This window comes from Canis lupus, chromosome 6, assembly GCF_048164855.1.
Source record: "Canis lupus baileyi chromosome 6, mCanLup2.hap1, whole genome shotgun sequence".
Taxonomy (NCBI): Eukaryota; Metazoa; Chordata; class Mammalia; order Carnivora; family Canidae; genus Canis; species Canis lupus.
Window position 1 is genome coordinate 62,280,156 of NC_132843.1, and position 17,313 is coordinate 62,297,468.

At 34.3% G+C, this 17,313-nt stretch overlaps 1 protein-coding gene across 4 annotated transcripts in view; it reads right to left on the minus strand.

The window, feature by feature from the left end:
* HMCN1 (hemicentin 1) overlaps positions 1–17,313 on the minus strand; it is a 458,239-nt gene that overhangs the window by 84,532 nt on the left and 356,394 nt on the right. For all 4 annotated transcript variants that reach the window (XM_072830872.1, XM_072830871.1, XM_072830875.1 and 1 more), the window contains 12 exons: positions 15,839–15,935; positions 13,119–13,280; positions 12,307–12,420; positions 11,991–12,193; positions 11,612–11,693; positions 11,375–11,506; positions 10,679–10,828; positions 7,872–8,031; positions 5,670–5,794; positions 5,265–5,448; positions 4,251–4,348; positions 3,034–3,312 (listed from right to left, as the gene is read on the minus strand). In XM_072830872.1, the coding sequence (XP_072686973.1) occupies positions 3,034–3,312; positions 4,251–4,348; positions 5,265–5,448; positions 5,670–5,794; positions 7,872–8,031; positions 10,679–10,828; positions 11,375–11,506; positions 11,612–11,693; positions 11,991–12,193; positions 12,307–12,420; positions 13,119–13,280; positions 15,839–15,935 (1,786 nt within the window). The remainder of the gene's footprint in view (positions 1–3,033; positions 3,313–4,250; positions 4,349–5,264; positions 5,449–5,669; positions 5,795–7,871; positions 8,032–10,678; positions 10,829–11,374; positions 11,507–11,611; positions 11,694–11,990; positions 12,194–12,306; positions 12,421–13,118; positions 13,281–15,838; positions 15,936–17,313) is intronic.

Consider the following 17,313-nt stretch of genomic DNA (forward strand, 5'->3'; position numbering starts at 1 on the left):
GAGAGAGAGAGGGAGAGAGAGAGGCAGAGACACAGACAGAGGGAGAAGCAGGCTCCATGCAGGGAGCCCGACATGGGACTGGATCCCAGGTATCCAGGATCAGGCCCTGGGCCAAAGGTGGCGCTATATCGCTGAGCCACCCAAGCTGCCCTCCCGTGGAATATTTGGACATTACTTCAATTTCAACATTACTTCAGTTTCAATTTCAACATGTATTCAGACTGAAACTGTTTTTTTATTCCTCAAAACTGGTCCTTTTCCACCATTTCTTACATTTATGTGATGGATCTACCAAGCATTCAGTCGCATAAGCCAGAGTCATCCTTGATATTTCCTTCATCACTGTCCTGTATCCAAATCGTCATGTAAGTCCTAATACTTCTACCTGCAATTATTTCTTCTTTTTTTTTGCAATTATTTCTAAACACATTTTTTCCTTTCATCTCCATTACTAATCTGAGTTACAATACTATTTACTTAGACTAACATCATCTATTTCCTGCCTTTAGGCACCCATCAATATTATGTTTGTTTCTTTCAGATCCCAATCTTGTTGGGGCTGTCATTATGCTAAAAACTACATTTCCTAGTCTCTGTGTAGATGGAAGATGGAATGGTATGTGAAGATTTCGATCAATGAGTTATAAATGGAAGTGGTTTTGTGGAACTTCTAGTAAAGTCCCTAGAGGGCAACTCTTTACCCTTCCTCTTTTTTCTGCTCTGTTGTTACATCTAGTGATGCTGGGGGTGATCAGACAATGCATGATTACTGACCCACAATGATGTAAAGGTCAAGAGAACTGTAAATATCTGAACTAGTTCACCAATGCAAACACTGCCTACTCCAAACATCTCACTTAGCAAGAAAAACAAAAGTTATTTGGTCAAGCTGCCAAACTTAGATTCTGCTGTTTACAGCCAAACACAATTCCTGATAATACATGAGTCTCTCAGAATCTCCTCTTGTCCTTTCGCAAGTAGCTCTCCACTTTGCAGTTAGAATGGTCTTTTCAAAGTGTAATTCTACTCGCAGCATTCCACTTACTAGAACTTTTAATGGTTTCCCATTGTTCTAGGATAAAAACCAAATTTTTAATGTGGTCAACAAAGCTCTTCATAGCCTGGACCCTATTAAAATCTCTTAGCTTTATTTTGTATGAGCTTTTTACTTATTTTTAATATTCTATAGTCACATTGGACTTTTCGCAATCACTAATACATCATGACACCTTCCACCATGTGGATAACATTAAGCTATGAATAGCACTTCCCAGGTTAGGATGGTTACTTTCACATTTGGAGTGTAGCATTGGTCCAAGTGCAGAGTTTTTCAGGTTTTAATGGAATTAGCTTTCAACAGATGCTGAAATGCTGAAACTTCTCATCTTTCTGCTGAGCCAATTTTCAAATCTGCTTTCAGAAAATATGCCAAGACCTTCCCTGCAGCTAGGAAGATTGTTCTTTGCTAACACTATGCTAACACATATCATAGTTATTTTCTTCCTCAGGTTTCTACATCCAGAAATGCACTAGGCTGTGATTCTGCTGCTGGGTTCTTGAATTCCTAGGGGAGCATGCTCTTCTCCCTTTCCCACTGCCACATGTTGGCCCAGGTCATGTCACATATATAGCAGGTATTCAGCAATTATTTGTTATATGATGTCTAGAAACATGTCTGGCACATAATGTATAGCCAGTAATTAATACTTAGTATGTGAATACAAGATCATATACATGTCATCTCTTGTTGTTCCCAATACTCTGTAAATTGGCATACTGGAGTTTGTTATTCTGTCCTTCCTTACCAAAACACACTTTTTTTCTGTCTTTTGTTTCTAAGTACGCTGGAGTACTGCCTCAGCTACAACCCTTCATTCTCAGGAACACTCATGTACATCACTGTCTCTTCGCTGTTTACATAGTATTTTGCCTCCCTCTACAGTTAAAACTTCAGCGAGCAAGTATCTAATTCCAACCAATTCAATCCATCGAATAAACATCATTTGTCAAATGCCGTGCTGAATCCTGGGAATATAGCAATAAGTAATGTGAGTACAGCCTGTCACAGAGCTTAACTTAAGGATGAAGCAGACTTTCAAAGTTACATAAATGGGAACTCCTGGGTGGCTTAGCGATTGAGCACCTGCCTTTGGCTCAGGGCTTGATCTGGGATTCCCAGGATCAAGTCTCACATTGGGGTCCTTGCATGCAGCCTGCTACTCCTCCCTCTGCCTGTGTCTCCTCTCTTTCTGTGTCTCTCATGAATAAATAAATAAAATCTCAAAAAAAAATAAGGTTATACAAATGATTAAATTGGTATAGGTATTATGAGAAAGATTACAGCGGATCCTAAAACATACCTAGCCTCTTGTCAAAATTATTGCTCATCGTGAGGTACATTTTGTTCTGAGGAGCCTGAGGTTTTCATTGTAGTGAAAAAACAAACAAAACTATAAAAAAATTAATTATTGAAATCATTCACCTCATTCATCATTTCTCTCCCAAAGTCAATTTTTTTTACTTCAAGTAAAAGATGTGTTTTAGCTTTATAGTATCTGTTTGCAGGTAGAACACTGAGATACATATTTCAAATATTTGTTTTAATGCACACAAGAGTAAATGGAACTAGACTATTTGAAATGACTATTATAACTATCATCTATAGATTGGATCATGTGAAAAGACTGAAATAACATAAAATAGTATAAATATCGTGGTTTTCCATTAAATTGCTACTTATCAAGAGTTTTAATTCTTGAAAAAACTTAAAAAATCTACTTATCAATTGGTTGTATGACTTGTTAATGAGTAATGTTTTAGAAGTAGAAGTTTTCATCTTTTAGGTAAGAAGCAAACTAATTTAAATTTAACATGTTTCAGATAAGAATAAAACTATGTAAATTAAAAAACAGAGATATGAAATACAACAAAGTTTTTATAGATTTTGTCCCCTTAGCAAGTGATTCTAAGAATTACACTTATTTACTAAATCTTTATTGGCACTTGTTTCCCAATTATTGAATATTTACATACCCAAGACCTTCAGGATAAAGTGTTTGTTGACTTCTCCAGCTTCATTTGAGGCAATGCAGATGTACCTTCCCGAATCTTCAGTCTCTGCATTGAGGAGCTGAAGAACCATTCCTTGAGTGCTTATTGTCAGACGGGTATTAAGACCCAGAGGCTGCCCATCTTTAAGCCAGGACATCCTGGGAGTTGGGGTTCCATCTGTAAAGCACCTCATGGAGGTAGAACTACCCTTGACAATTGTGATCTCCTCTGTTCCCATAGAATTGTCCAGATTTGGTGGCACTATATAGAAAACAAAACAGGTAAAATTTATACATCTGTTGTAATTTGAGACCAATTTAGATTAAAATTTTATTTTTATTTTTTTATTTTGAAATTTTTTTAAATTGTTCAGTTAGTTCTGTAGTGTTTCTATGATCTACTAAAATATAGATTTATAATAGCATAAGAATAATTGCTGGCTTTTTATAAAAGCAGGTATTAGATAGGCTAATAATTAATCTTCCAAAATATTAGCAATGAAACCTCAGGATTGTTTTCTTGTAGGACATACAAACACAAAATTTAAATGTACTTTAAGTTTTGGCCATTTTTTAACTTCTTAGGTTGTCTCTTTATTTGTTACAATGCACATTCTACTTTCAGAAGTATCCTTTCAACTGCTGTATGTGAAATACCTAAAATAATACCAATTTCTAGACTAAGTTTTATGTAATCCCACAAAATTCACTTGTAGTCTATAGTAAATAGTTACTTAACTGTTCTGAGATGTTCTTGGGGATTTAGGAATTTGGACCAGTAAACCTTAGTATTTTAGAAATGGAATGTTTTCAGTTGTCTACACACACACACACACACACACACACACATGCAGATATTCATTCATATTTTAAATACTCTAAATGAGCCATTAATATTATTAGAAAACACTCTGAACTTTCTCTTTGTATGAAAAGACTGGTCTTTGCATCTGGATTGGAATGCTATTTTTAAAAATTTAGATTTGACTTAAGGCAAAATTCCAGGTTTGAAGAGTATTTTGAAAAATAGATAATATGTTCCAAAACATATGGACCCCTTGGGAGAAAACACATTCATTCTTAGTTAGCAAGATCTTATTTTACCAATATTTTCCTGTTATGTCAACATCTAAATATAAGCCTGTTTCTTAATACTGGACACATAGTAAATAAAGTACAAGGGTCATTTCTATGACATACCAAAAACTTGAAGACTGTAATGTTTATTATCCACCCCAGCTCTGTTGGAGGCCACACAAGTGTACATGGCAACATCAGACACCTGAGCTCTCACAATCCTGAAAAATAATTTGACCTGATACTTCATAATTTAATCCCATTCAACACATACAAAGAAAATATTTCTGATTTATACACAGATTATTACTTATGTGGGAAATTTGTGAAGCTTGTAACTATCCATCACAAAACACAGATGCCTCAAATGCAATTTGTTTCACAAAGCTGATTAGGCATTGATAGTAAACCATTAAAAATATAATTTAAAAGTAAATATTTTTCTTTCTTTTTTTTTTAGGATCACAAATTTATTTATTTATTTATTTATTTTGTTTATTTACTTGTTTTTAATAATAAATTTATTTTTTATTGGTGTTCAATTTACCAACATACAGAATAACACCCAGTGCTCATCCCGTCAAGTGCCCCCCTCAGTGCCCGTCACCCATTCACCCCCACCCCCTGCCCTCCTCCCCTTCTACCACCCCTAGTTCGTTTCCCAGAGTTAGGAGTTTTTATGTTCTGTCTCCCTTTCTGATATTTCCCACACATTTCTTCTCCCTTCCCTTATATTCCCTTTCTAAAAGTGAGTATTTTTCTAATGTACACTCAAAGAATGATGCTAACATGAAAATCACATTATTGTAGAATGCATCTTCCTATCATTTTGCCACAAAAAGTTTTATCTAAAATAGTAGTTCTTGGAAATACATATGTAATAGATATGTCTATCTATTAAAGACCTATTTTATGCAAATTTACTAAAACATGAGCATTTAAACAAGAACAAAAAAAATCATGTCAATTTTATAGTTGTTATCCTCCCTCTTCTAAAAAGATACTGAAAGGGAAAAATAAACAACCAATAGTAAAAATTTAGGAAAAAACATTTCTTAAACACCATTTTCATGAAGTTAGAGCCTACAATCACAATGCCTTTATCTGTCTAGCAAATCACACATAATAAAAACTGACCTGATAACCTGTCCTCCTGACAGCAACCGGATATGGGAGGAGAGAGGCAGAGGAAGTCCATTCTTTAGCCAGTTTATCTGTGGTGGAGGTGTCCCTGTGGCTCTGCATTCAATATTTATTGAAGTATCAACCAAAGCCATTAATTTCTCTGCTTCTTTTTTATTACCCCTAATTGCAGGTGGAACTATGTCATGCAGAAAATGAGAGAGAAAGGAGGAGGATGTATTACTAGATCAGATCATTTCAACTATAATTGCTCATACTGCTGCTTTTTATCCCAAAAGGAAACAGCAGTGACATCAGATTTTAAAACTAAGTACTTCAGGCACCTACTGCAGGACCTTTATTTCTACTGATAGATTCCTAAAGTAGCCGAGTCAAAAGAGAATGAAATTTCATATTTACCATAGACATTCAAGTTAAAAATTCGGTCTTCTTCTCCAGCAGAGTTAGTAGCAACACAAGTGTATTTCCCCACATTGGATGGGAGAGCTCCATAAATGGTTAATGTACTGCCATCTGCAGTCACCCTATAGAAAACGTCATAATAAAGGCACCGATATGATTCATGTGAAGCTAAGAGCTAGAAAACCCACTCTGGGTTATTATGTTCTTTAAAGAAATATTACCATAAAATGCATCTTCATCTTAGCTATATAATGGTTCATATCTTTTTCACTAAGTACAGGGAGGTCTGTTAAAGTCAGAGCTAGTAAAACTGATGGAGATTTCAGGCAACCAACTAAAATTCTACAGAACCAGATCAAATCCATGTCTTATATCTACCACTTCCTTATGAGAAAAATGGAAAATTAATGAAATCAGGTTGTGAATTTCTCTATCCATATCAAAGATGTGTTTTTCTCAAAGTTAGGATACTTTTCCTTAGTTACCAATATAAGGCTTGGATTAAATGAAGATTATTTAAAAATTCTGATATGAAATTTGAGGAATGTTATAATGAAAAACTAAAAGAGATTACATATTAAAAAACTATCAGAAAATAAAATAAAATAAAAAACTAACCTATACATGGTTTAGTAATATTTTTAATGAGAATAGGATAACTTACTTAAACTGTGACAACTATTATAGGGTATATTTTGCAAAAATTTTTCCACAAATTACTAGAGCTTTTCCTTTGTTATATAATAGTAGATAACTATAGTTAGATGATCAAAGATATCTAAGTTAAGATTATTGCATTACTGATTCCCTTCATGAGCTATTAATTACCAAACAAAATTTCCTGTTTCAGAAAGAGATTAAAAGGCTTTCTACTGTTATTCCTACAATAGTGGTTTTATTAGAATCTTCCAATGTCACAAGTAACCACTCCATTTCTACCATGTTATGCTATTAAATATGATTATTGAAAATTACAAAAAAGAAAAATTACAATTTTATTATCTGAGTCTATTGTATTTTTTTATTTTCAAAATATGAATTTTAAAAATTTCACAGGGTTAGTCATTTGAATAAACAAAAAAGCAAGTTGCCATAACCAAAGGAAAGTAGTAAGTTGACTCTGAAAAATTTCTTTATTTGATTGGCAAATTGCTCCACTTGCAAACTATACATATTGTAGAACTGTGAACAAATAATCAGTAAGCTAGATATAAGAAAAAGTGCATTTGGAATCTTATTGTAAGAGAAATGCAACAGATCATATATTCCTAGGAATAAATATTATCACATAAGATCTTTAGGTCCCATCATCTATTAGTACTTTGCTTGCAATAGGATTGATACCAGCTGATTTAATAAAAATAATTAAATATTTGTTGATTATTGAGATACCAAAGAATTATTGTCCATACCAAAGAAATAAAACTTAAAAATGTATTTGTAAAATATTATTTGGCAATTTACCCAAGCTTCTAATGGGAACAAATATCAAATTTTAATATAAAGTGACTTCGAAGAAAATAACATTTACTTATATTTCTTTAAATTATGTATATTCAATTCATTGACTAGAAAACAGTCCAAAGCCTGAATTTAAAATATTGGTTTAAAATTATAAAGTTTGCAATACCGTTAATTAATGCCTACTTATACATATATTGTTCTTCAAATAATTATAATTACTCTGATATGTGTATACAATGGGGCTTTGTGATGAAGTGATCTATGAAGAGTAAAATTTTGGATTGTTCTTCCAAAGGCATTTCTTGTTGAAAGTAGCAGGAAGCCCTTACTATCTTATTATTCCATCTCTATATAGTTTGTTGCATAGGAAAAAAGTATTGGTAGAAAATGGTATTTGGACAAATTACTACAAGGAATGAACTTGGTTATGATGATATTGTGTTTTTTCAAAATGAGCCAAGCATTCATTCACTCATTGATGATGGATAAGGAAAGAACACACACACGCGCGCACACACACACACATACACACATACACAGAAACATACTTTTGAGCAATTGTCTAAGGAGAATTTCTGTGTCCAACTCTTTAAAATTTTATCTTTCTTCTTTCTGAATACAATGATAGCCAAGTGCCCATGAGACTGAATTTAGTATAATTCATGTGAAATTTGAAGCAGAAAGCATTGTAGAATACCTTACAATTAATGATGCAAAGATTCTTTTAAAACATACCGGATTCTTTCTGTTTCACTAGTATTTATGGGCTTTCCATCTCTAAGCCACTGAATAAGTGGGGTGGGAATGCCATTTGCATTGCATGCCAGCTCAACGTTTTCCCCCTGAAGAACACTCACTTCACTTGGAATTTCAGCGCCAGCGATACTTGGAGGAACTTCGGGGAAATGATTAAGATTTTCATTAACAAGGTACAAGATTATAAATTCTAACAAATACAACAGAATCATAGAACAAATATGCCATTTTTTATTTCATATTTTTCTTAGCTTGTGGCTCAAGATCCAACTATTATTATCCTCATAAATTACTTTCAAATGAAGACTAGGTAGAGGGATAGCTTCAATATTCCTGTTGTATTTGTAAGTTGATACAATTATTTAGTCATGCATGCTAGTGATAAATCTCCTCATGGGTGCCCTTTCTGTTCAAATGAATCATTTCTAGATGAAATCCTCAACATAGTTTAGAATTAGTACAGTTCAGGATAATGTTTTATAAAACCTTGGCACCAATGTCTGAGAAAAGTATCTAAGTTGGTTATTTCTTTCTTCATAATGCAATTAAAATATTAGTTATTCTGAATAATGGAGAGGTTTGTTGTACATTTCAAGATCCAATCATTTTTATACTCTTTCTAGACATCTTTGTTTTTCACTTTAATGAGCTGCCTGAGAAATAATGTGTAATAAAAACATTGACAATGGCATCAAGCAGAAACACATTTGAATTCCTCTTCTAAGTAATTATGGTAGTGTGGGGGAAGTAGTTCATACCAGCTTTTAAGAGCCAATTTTATACATCTTCCCTCTCCATGTTCATTAACATCATCTTGGGAACTTGAAGTGGGCCATAATGGGGATATTTACACCATAGAAACTGGCAAATGATTGGCAACAAATCAGGATGTTTTTGTCTGGAGGGTCAGTCATTAAATATTTAACAGTACATCACTTTACAACCTCTCCAAATCTCATTTTAGTCATCCAGAAGATAATAATTGTACCAAATCTGCAGAATTGAGAGTTACTAATTAGTTGAATCAAAGAGAGTTTTAATGAGACATCCTATAATGAGTATCTAATATATGACAAGCACTGGACTAGGCCCTGTACACATATTTGTAGTCCTGAGACATGATAACATATATTGTCTGGTAAAATGTTTGGTCATACCACATTCCCCATGATTAGTACTTATTATTATTAATGCATTGAAAGTTAAACATAATTTCTGACACTGAATCTCTGAATATTTTTCCCTCTTTGCTTCTGACATCTCAAAGCATCACATATCAGAGAAACCACCAATACTTATAAACTTATTTTAGTTTCTCTTTAATTTTAATTTTAGGTGACAGATTTTAATTTTATTTTACAATATATACATTTATCAAATCATTACATTGTGCACCTTAAACTTACACAATGTTATATGTCAATTATATCTCATAAAACTAAAAAAAATAATATTTTTGAAGTTTTAGCAGAATACAAAACAGGTAGATAATGCATATTCATAATTGCTTCTATAATTTATGAGAAATTCTTTTCCTAGTAACTAATAAAATTATAAAAAGCTAGAATTCAACTTAGTTTCTAGTTAGACTTCCATTTCAATGTAAACATTAGGCACAGGGCAGCCCCGGTGGCACAGCGGTTTAGCGCCACCTGCAGCCTGGGGTGTGATCCTGGGGACCCGGGATAAAGTCCCATGCGTGGAGCCTGCTTCTCCTTCTGCCTGTGTCTCTGCCTCTCTCTCTCTCTTTGTGTCTCTCATGAATAAATAAATAAAATCTTAAAAAAAATAAACATGAGGCATGAAGTAATAACCAGAGGTTTATTAAAAATCAAAAGTATGCAAGTTCTCTCTCCAGTGCTCAATATTATGCTGGAACATAGGAGGTGTTAATTAAGTTAATTAAGTGTTGGATGAACCAATGCTCCTTATTCTCACCCCAGAATAGTATAAGAATCATGCTTAGTTAAAATTTACCCAATTCCTGACTTGTAGTTAGAACATACAATCTTTTCATTATTTACATCTTATTTTTTTGTAAAGATTTTATTGATTTATTTATTCATGGGAGACATAGAGAGAGAAAGAGAGAGAGGCAGAGACATGGGCAGAGAGAGAAGCAGGTTCCATGCAGGGAGCCTGATGTGGGACTTGATCCCAGGACTCCAGGATCACACCATGGGCTGAAGGCAGATGCTCAACCGCTGAGCCACCCAGGTGTCCCAAGTTACATCTTATCTACATAAACAAGAACAGATTTATAGGTGTGGCTCAAAATAAATTATACCAGATTAAAACAAATAAGCAATTCAATAGAATATATACTATTGGAAAATATTCATTTCAGTCAGCATGAAAAAGAGAGATTATGAAATTTCTATTCTTTTTTCCACAGTTATGGCCATTTTCATGAAAATACAAATCTGATAAATATAGGACAGAAAATGGAGAATATTTTTTGTGTATCTAAAGGTATTTTGTAAGTCACATCATTAGGCTATATAACTTAGTGTTTATAGCTCAACAAAATTGGAAAAAAATCTGAAAAATACAAAACAAAGGTATTTTGAATCAACTGTAACCGAGGAAGCCTTATTTTATACTACAGATAGAATATAATAAAGAAACTGAAGATAGTTCAGAGTGCACCTCACATACTTTGCTGGTTTTTTAAAAAAAAATTTATAGTAAGCTCTATGCCCAATGTGGGACTGAATTCATAATCCTGAAATCGATTCGCATGCTCTACTAGCTTAGCCAGCCAGGTGCCCCCAGACTCCACTTACCTTGAATTGAAAGAATGTAATTTTTCTGTGCTTTTCCCTCCATATTTGATGCAATGCATGTATAGTTTCCACTATCTGAATGCTGAGACCGGGCAATTTGAAGTTTGCTACCTCCAGACAAAATATGTACCTCAAGTGAGTCAGAATTTTCTGGTGGTGAAAACAAAGCAAAACAAAACATAAAAAATCTTTTATTTTTAATATCTCTATAATTCACCATAATATATAATATTTTTTGAGGTTTATTTATTTGAGAGAGAGAATATGAGTGGGGAGAAGGGCAGAGGAAGAAGGAGAGAGAATCCTCAAGCAGACTCCTCACTGAGTGTGGAGCTGGACGTGGGGCTCGATCCCATGACTCTGAGATCATGCCCTGAGCTGAAATCAGGAGTCAGCTGTTCAACCAACTGAGCCACCAAGGCACCCCAAATATCTTATTTTTGCAATAAGTAGATTTCTTAAAAGTTCCTCCTTTGTACTTTTATTTTAAATGAGAGCCATCTTTGTTAAAGGAAATGGGAGAAGTCTGTAATGAATAACTATTTTATGTGTTTATCCTATAAGTTTATATTCCAGTTAGTTAGGCTTTCTGGACTAAATACAGCTATAAGCATAGTACTGAAAATGTGCTAGTTTATTAATCTGGTAAATTAAGAGCAAAAGAAAACAAAGATGAAAAATGCACAACTGTATTACCTATGGGCTTGTGGTTCTTTAACCATGCTATCATGGGAGGCGGGATTCCAGTGGCATCACATGTTAAGGTCACAGGATTGCTGATTGTCTCAACAACCACTTTATTTTCAGGTCCTTCGATACTGGGTGGCACTGTGAAAAGACAGAAGAAAATCATGTGTCCTCGTTAAGCTAATTCAGGACACTTTTTATTTGCATATCTGGGGAAAAAGAGTTGTATTAGAGGCAGATGCTCACCATATACATTGAGGTGGAAATTTTTATCATCCCGTCCTGCTACATTTATAGCTCTACATACATACTGGCCTGTGTCAGATACCTAAAAGAAAAAGATACTATTGTATGTGCTCCATTAAATTACAGATGACCAATCACACTATTCTGGTGTAGATTAAATCATCAGTCATCTTTATGCTCCAATGCCCCATTCTAATTGCCTTCTAAAGTCTTGCTTTTTTTTTAAAAATAAAAATAAAAATAAGGTCAATAGCATTGATGATGAGTTTTTAAATAAAACTCATTTCTCACTGTAGTAAAGGTAATATGCAACTATCAATTCTTTCTTCTATAATCCCACCAATGAGTCATGACACACAAACAAGAATAAAAGATGCACCTCAGCTTTCTTGATGTGCAGCATTTGTCCATCTGCTAAAATCTCCAAGTGAGTAGACTCCGTTATCATCTGCCCATTCTTATACCAGGTGATGACTGGAGGGGGGACAGCATTTGACTCACACTCCAGTGATGCCGAGGTCCCCTCTCTTACATTAACTACAGAAAGAGATTCACTGCCATGATCTTTAATGCTTGGGGGCACTGAGAGAGGGAAACAAGAACAGAAGGTTGTTGTTTTTTTTTTTTTCATTAAGATGCTCAGATAGAAAATATCTAATACCAGTTTAAAAATGAAAGAATTTTATGAGACAAACCATAAACAGTCAGGGAAACTTTTTTCTTGCTTTCACCAGCTTGGTTGATAGCTATACAAGTATATTCACCACCATCAGATACCTTTGCCCGAATTATTTGCAGAGTTCGACCACCTGTGGACAAATACAATGCAAATTGAAGAGTGACATAGGGGTTGTTTTAATAACTATTTATCAGTAAGATAAACAGCAAAATTCATCCTATCTCTTATAGTAAAAAAATTTCTCATTCAAAATGAAAGAACTGAATTAGACTGAGCATCTTTGATCCTTTTCCTTTGATCTCAGTATTTATTCTACTTCTTTACAAAGGAAGAAATTCATAAAATTTTTCTCTCTAGTAACCAAACATAGTAGAATTGTTTGATACAGGTTCAAGTGAGCAAATAGCAATTGTACTATAGTTAAAATACATTAACAACTATTTTCTGAGTTTAAATCTCCCACAGTGTAGAAGTGATTGTCTGTCTATCTATCCTCAAGGAGCTTTAGGATTGATTAAAAAGAAGCAGTGACTTTATCCAGCGAAAGCACTATTTGTTAGCCTATCACCCCCCAAGGAATTACTAAACAGTTTGTCTCTAAAAGTTGTAATTTCTTGAAAGTAGACTTTGTCGTTGTACATTCCCACTAAAATAAATCTATACAATCTTATCCTAAATGGCCCCAGCTGGATAGAAAGAGGCATTCAGTGTGAACAAATAATAGGAGCAAGACCAAAGTTTGGAAAGAGAGATAAGCTGATGCCATTGGTATTGAAAAAAAGTGAGAAAGTTTTGCCCATCTTTTAAAAGTAGTAAGTTCCTCCTTACCAGGCACAATAAGAGCATTTGTATTTAGCTTGATAGGCTGTTCATTCTTAAGCCAGCTGAGATCCGGAGGTGGAAAACCAGAGACCTCACAGGTTAAAGAGATGAAATTGTTCACCACAACAGTGAGATTTTCAGGGTTAGGACCAATGACACTCGGAGGAACTATAATAGTAAATACATTAAAAGTGAGATGTGATATGATCAGTAATACATATTCCAAATTTTTAATATAAACCTGACCACTATAATCTGCTAAAGCACTGAGTTAGTTAATGATAGTTATTTAGCTTTCTTAGAATTCAGACAGAATTATTGTGCATTTTATTTGTAAAATGTAGGTGGTAATTCTTAAGGTGGTTTTCTCAATGTATAAAGAAAGACCTAATAGTACTTTTTGTTCACTACATTTGAATATTCTTATATTTAATATTATATCTTTTTAAAAAATATTTTATTTATTTTTTCATGAGAGACACACAGAGAGAGGCAGAGACACAGGCAGAGATAGAAGCAGGCTCCACGCTGGGAGCCCGATGCAGGACTCAATCCCGGGACTCCAGGATCATGCCCGGATCGAAGGCTGGTACTCAACAACTGAGCCACCCAGGCGTCCCTTAATATTACATCTTCAAGGTTTTATCTTACTGCTTATAGCAAAGTAAAGTAGAAATTTAATTTTAGGGTATCTACCAACAAATTACACCGGTTATTTTGACAACATAAATAAATGACATCAAGATGAGCAGAAAATTTAAGAAATAATACTATGATTTATTGTTTAAAAAACAGAAAGAATTCCAAAAGCAAAAGCAGTGCAGAGAAAAAGTGTAGTAAAAAAAGAATGAGATTAACAATGCAAGGCCATTTATGCATATTAAATCATAAACACATGGAAAAATGGATTTTTATACGAACACGTAGACATAGAAGGTATAATATCAAACACATTTGAAGGTTTTCCATGAAAGGAGAGGGGAAACAGTAGCAAGAAATGGGCATAAATATGAATGAATACATGAATGAGTATTTTAATAAATAAAAGTAAAGATGGGTCTTGTTCAGGCCAATGATGATAGTGAGACAGGAACAAAGAGATGCAATTAATATAATACTTTATTATACTAGGACTGAGATCTTAAAACAACATCAAAAACCAAAGCAGGGATGCCTGAGTGGCTCAGTGGTTGAGGGCCTCCCTTCCACCCACGGGGTGATCCTGGAGTCCCAGGATCAAGTCCCGTTGGGCTTCCTGCATGGAGCCTGCTTCTCCCTCTGCCTGTATCTCTGCCTCTCTCTGTGTCTCTCATAAAAACAAAAACAAAAACAAAAACAAAAACAAAAACCACCTAAGCAAAACATCAAAAAGGCAAAATCTGGGAAGCCTGGGTGGCTCATTGGTTGAGTGCCTGCCTCTGGGCCAGGGCGTGATCCTGGAGTACCAGGATCGAGTTCCATGTCAGGCTCCCTGCATGGAGCCTGCTTCTCCTTCTGCCTATGTCTCTGCTGTGCTCTCTCTCTATTTCTCATGAATAAATAAATAAATAAGTCTTTAAAAAAAAAGGCAAAATCTCTTTTACTCTCACATGGTTGTTACTATCACACCTACTGTGTGTGTTACTCATTGTGCTAAGCACTGGGAATAAGATAAAGATGTTTCAAATGTCTGTTCCACAAACACCAAACATTGCTGGACATCAATACTCCCTACATATCACACCAAAAAATAATATTCATGATGCTAAATAAAACTCTTCTGGAGGGAGAAATTTTTCATGAAATGTCCAATTTCAGCTATTTCCAAAATGAGCTGGAATTCTGTATATGTATCCCACATGTAAAGGAAATCTTTTATAATGATTGTCTGCCATTTCCAATTTAATATTCTCAAAGCAGATGTGTGTCATAAAACTAAAACTAATCATTTGTGATAGACATCCAACTGCTTTTTCCCCTTACTCTTGCCTAAATATCTCAGCAGCATTTTAGCAAAAAAATAGTATTCATGCTGTGTCTAGAAAACATTAAGAACTTAAAATTTGATGAACAAATTAGGTGTAGTGATGGTTTTTAGGAATTATTTAACTCCAAGTGTGCCTGGGTGGTTCAGTCAGTTAAGTGTCTACCTTTGGCTCGGGTCATGATCCCAAGGTACTGGGATTGAGCCCTGCATTGGGCTCCCTGCTTAGCAGAGAACCTGCTTCTTCCTCTCCCTCTGTCTACTGCTCCCCCTGCTTGTGCTCTCTCTCTCTCTTTCATTCAAATAATAAAGAAAATGTTTTTTTTTTAAAGAATTGACTCCAAAAATGACTTCTTCTTCAGGTAGTATACCTAACTAACGTAACTCAATGTGAATTCTCCCTTTGAGGGCAGAAACTGGTTCTAATCAGGATTATTGGGTAAGTTTTTATGAGGAGAAGAGCTATATTCAGTTCTAACTTTATATAAACATATAATTTGGGGGATTTAAAATTTTGAGTTTTTTTTCACTTTCAAATATGTAAGAGTATTTTCTCCTAAGGAACAGAAATAATCTAAAAACAGGCTTCCTAGAAGATTTGTCCTTTACTATGTGATGAGAAGAGACACAGGAGATTGAAAAAAATGCAAGCTCCACACATTGTTCAAGTTAAAAATACAAAATATGTCTACATAATCTAAAACACAGTTTTCCTACTTTTTCAAGCATACTCTAAGAAATGTTATTGGAACTGAGCTCTTACCATGAACATTGAGGTTAAAATATTTTTTGGCACTTCCAGCTGTGTTCTCAGCAATACACACATACCTGCCGATATCTGTTATTTGAGTGTTCAAAATCTAAGGAAAAAAAAGAAATTCCAACTGAAATTTTTAATAAAGTAGCTTTTCATAATCATCATTACATTTCAGAAAAAAAAACACATTCTTCCTGGTTAATACCGGATGGACACATGACAAATTTTTGTATCTAATAGTGCTCACGCTAGCTTTTATTAGTTGGGTCAGTCAACTATTTATTTATAAAGATTTCCCATAAGAAAAGGCATTTTTAAATGTACTTGTTATATGCGGACTACAAAAATCTCAATTATTCTTCCTCTTCCCTGTTACACCCCTGGCAATGGGACTTTGAAGTTCCTTGCATTAAGAGGTGGAGTAAGATGTGGAAATTATGTTGGCCTTGTGAATGGCTCTGCTCAACACAGTGTGATGAAAGTGACAGTGTGCCATTTCAAACCTAGACCTAAAGAGGTCTAGTGCCTTTACTCACTATTTCAGAACTCAGCTACCGCCATGTGAAAAAGCAAGGACTAGCCTGTTGGAGGGTAAGAGAATCACAGGAGGTCAGAATCAGTGCCCAGAGCCTAGCCAAGACCAGCAGAGCCACTTACTCAACTGATAGCATCTAGACACTTGAGACCAGAAGAATTACCCAGCCAACTAGAAGACTTATGAACTAAAAAAAAAAAAAAAAAGCTTATTGTTTTAAGTTCTTGTTTTTGAGTTCTTTGTTCTGTACAGCAATAATTGGCTAATATAACATTTATATTTATTTTCTTAGGCAGAAATTTCTATCCATCTATATATCTTTTGGCCAGAGACATAGAAACATTTAAACATTTTGATAGACATTGTATGACATCAAATCAATATGGTCACAATGCTTAGAAAATACTCTGAGGATTCAAGTTATTTATAAGCACTGACTCTGGTTCTTGTGGGTGTTTTGTTTTGTTTTGTTTTAAAGACAAAAACTCCCTAAGATATGTCCTGTGTTGATAGTTATGCTTAGATTCTTGGGCCAACTAAATATATAGTTATTTTTGACCACATACACCATTTATGTGGTCAAAAATAATTTATTAAGTTATATCCTAACAAAAGAGTTGGTGTTGTTTCTATAAATACATAACTTTGTTTTAAGACATTTAAAAAGAAAAACATAGACATGGCCATTGATGAACAACAAATCAGGATATTTATTTGGTTTTCATTAGTTATTATCAGTTCCTTACTATTACAGGGGAAGTTTAACTCTATAGGGGACCTTATACCACCTAGGATTCTATCAACAGAAATATGCAGTTGAAAGGATTATACTAATTATTATGTGGCTTTTATCACAAAGGCCATCTTGTAGCGAATTTAAGGGTGTGCATGTGTTGAATGTACAGACAGTTTTTGTAAGAATTCACACAAAATTGTTAACAGTGGT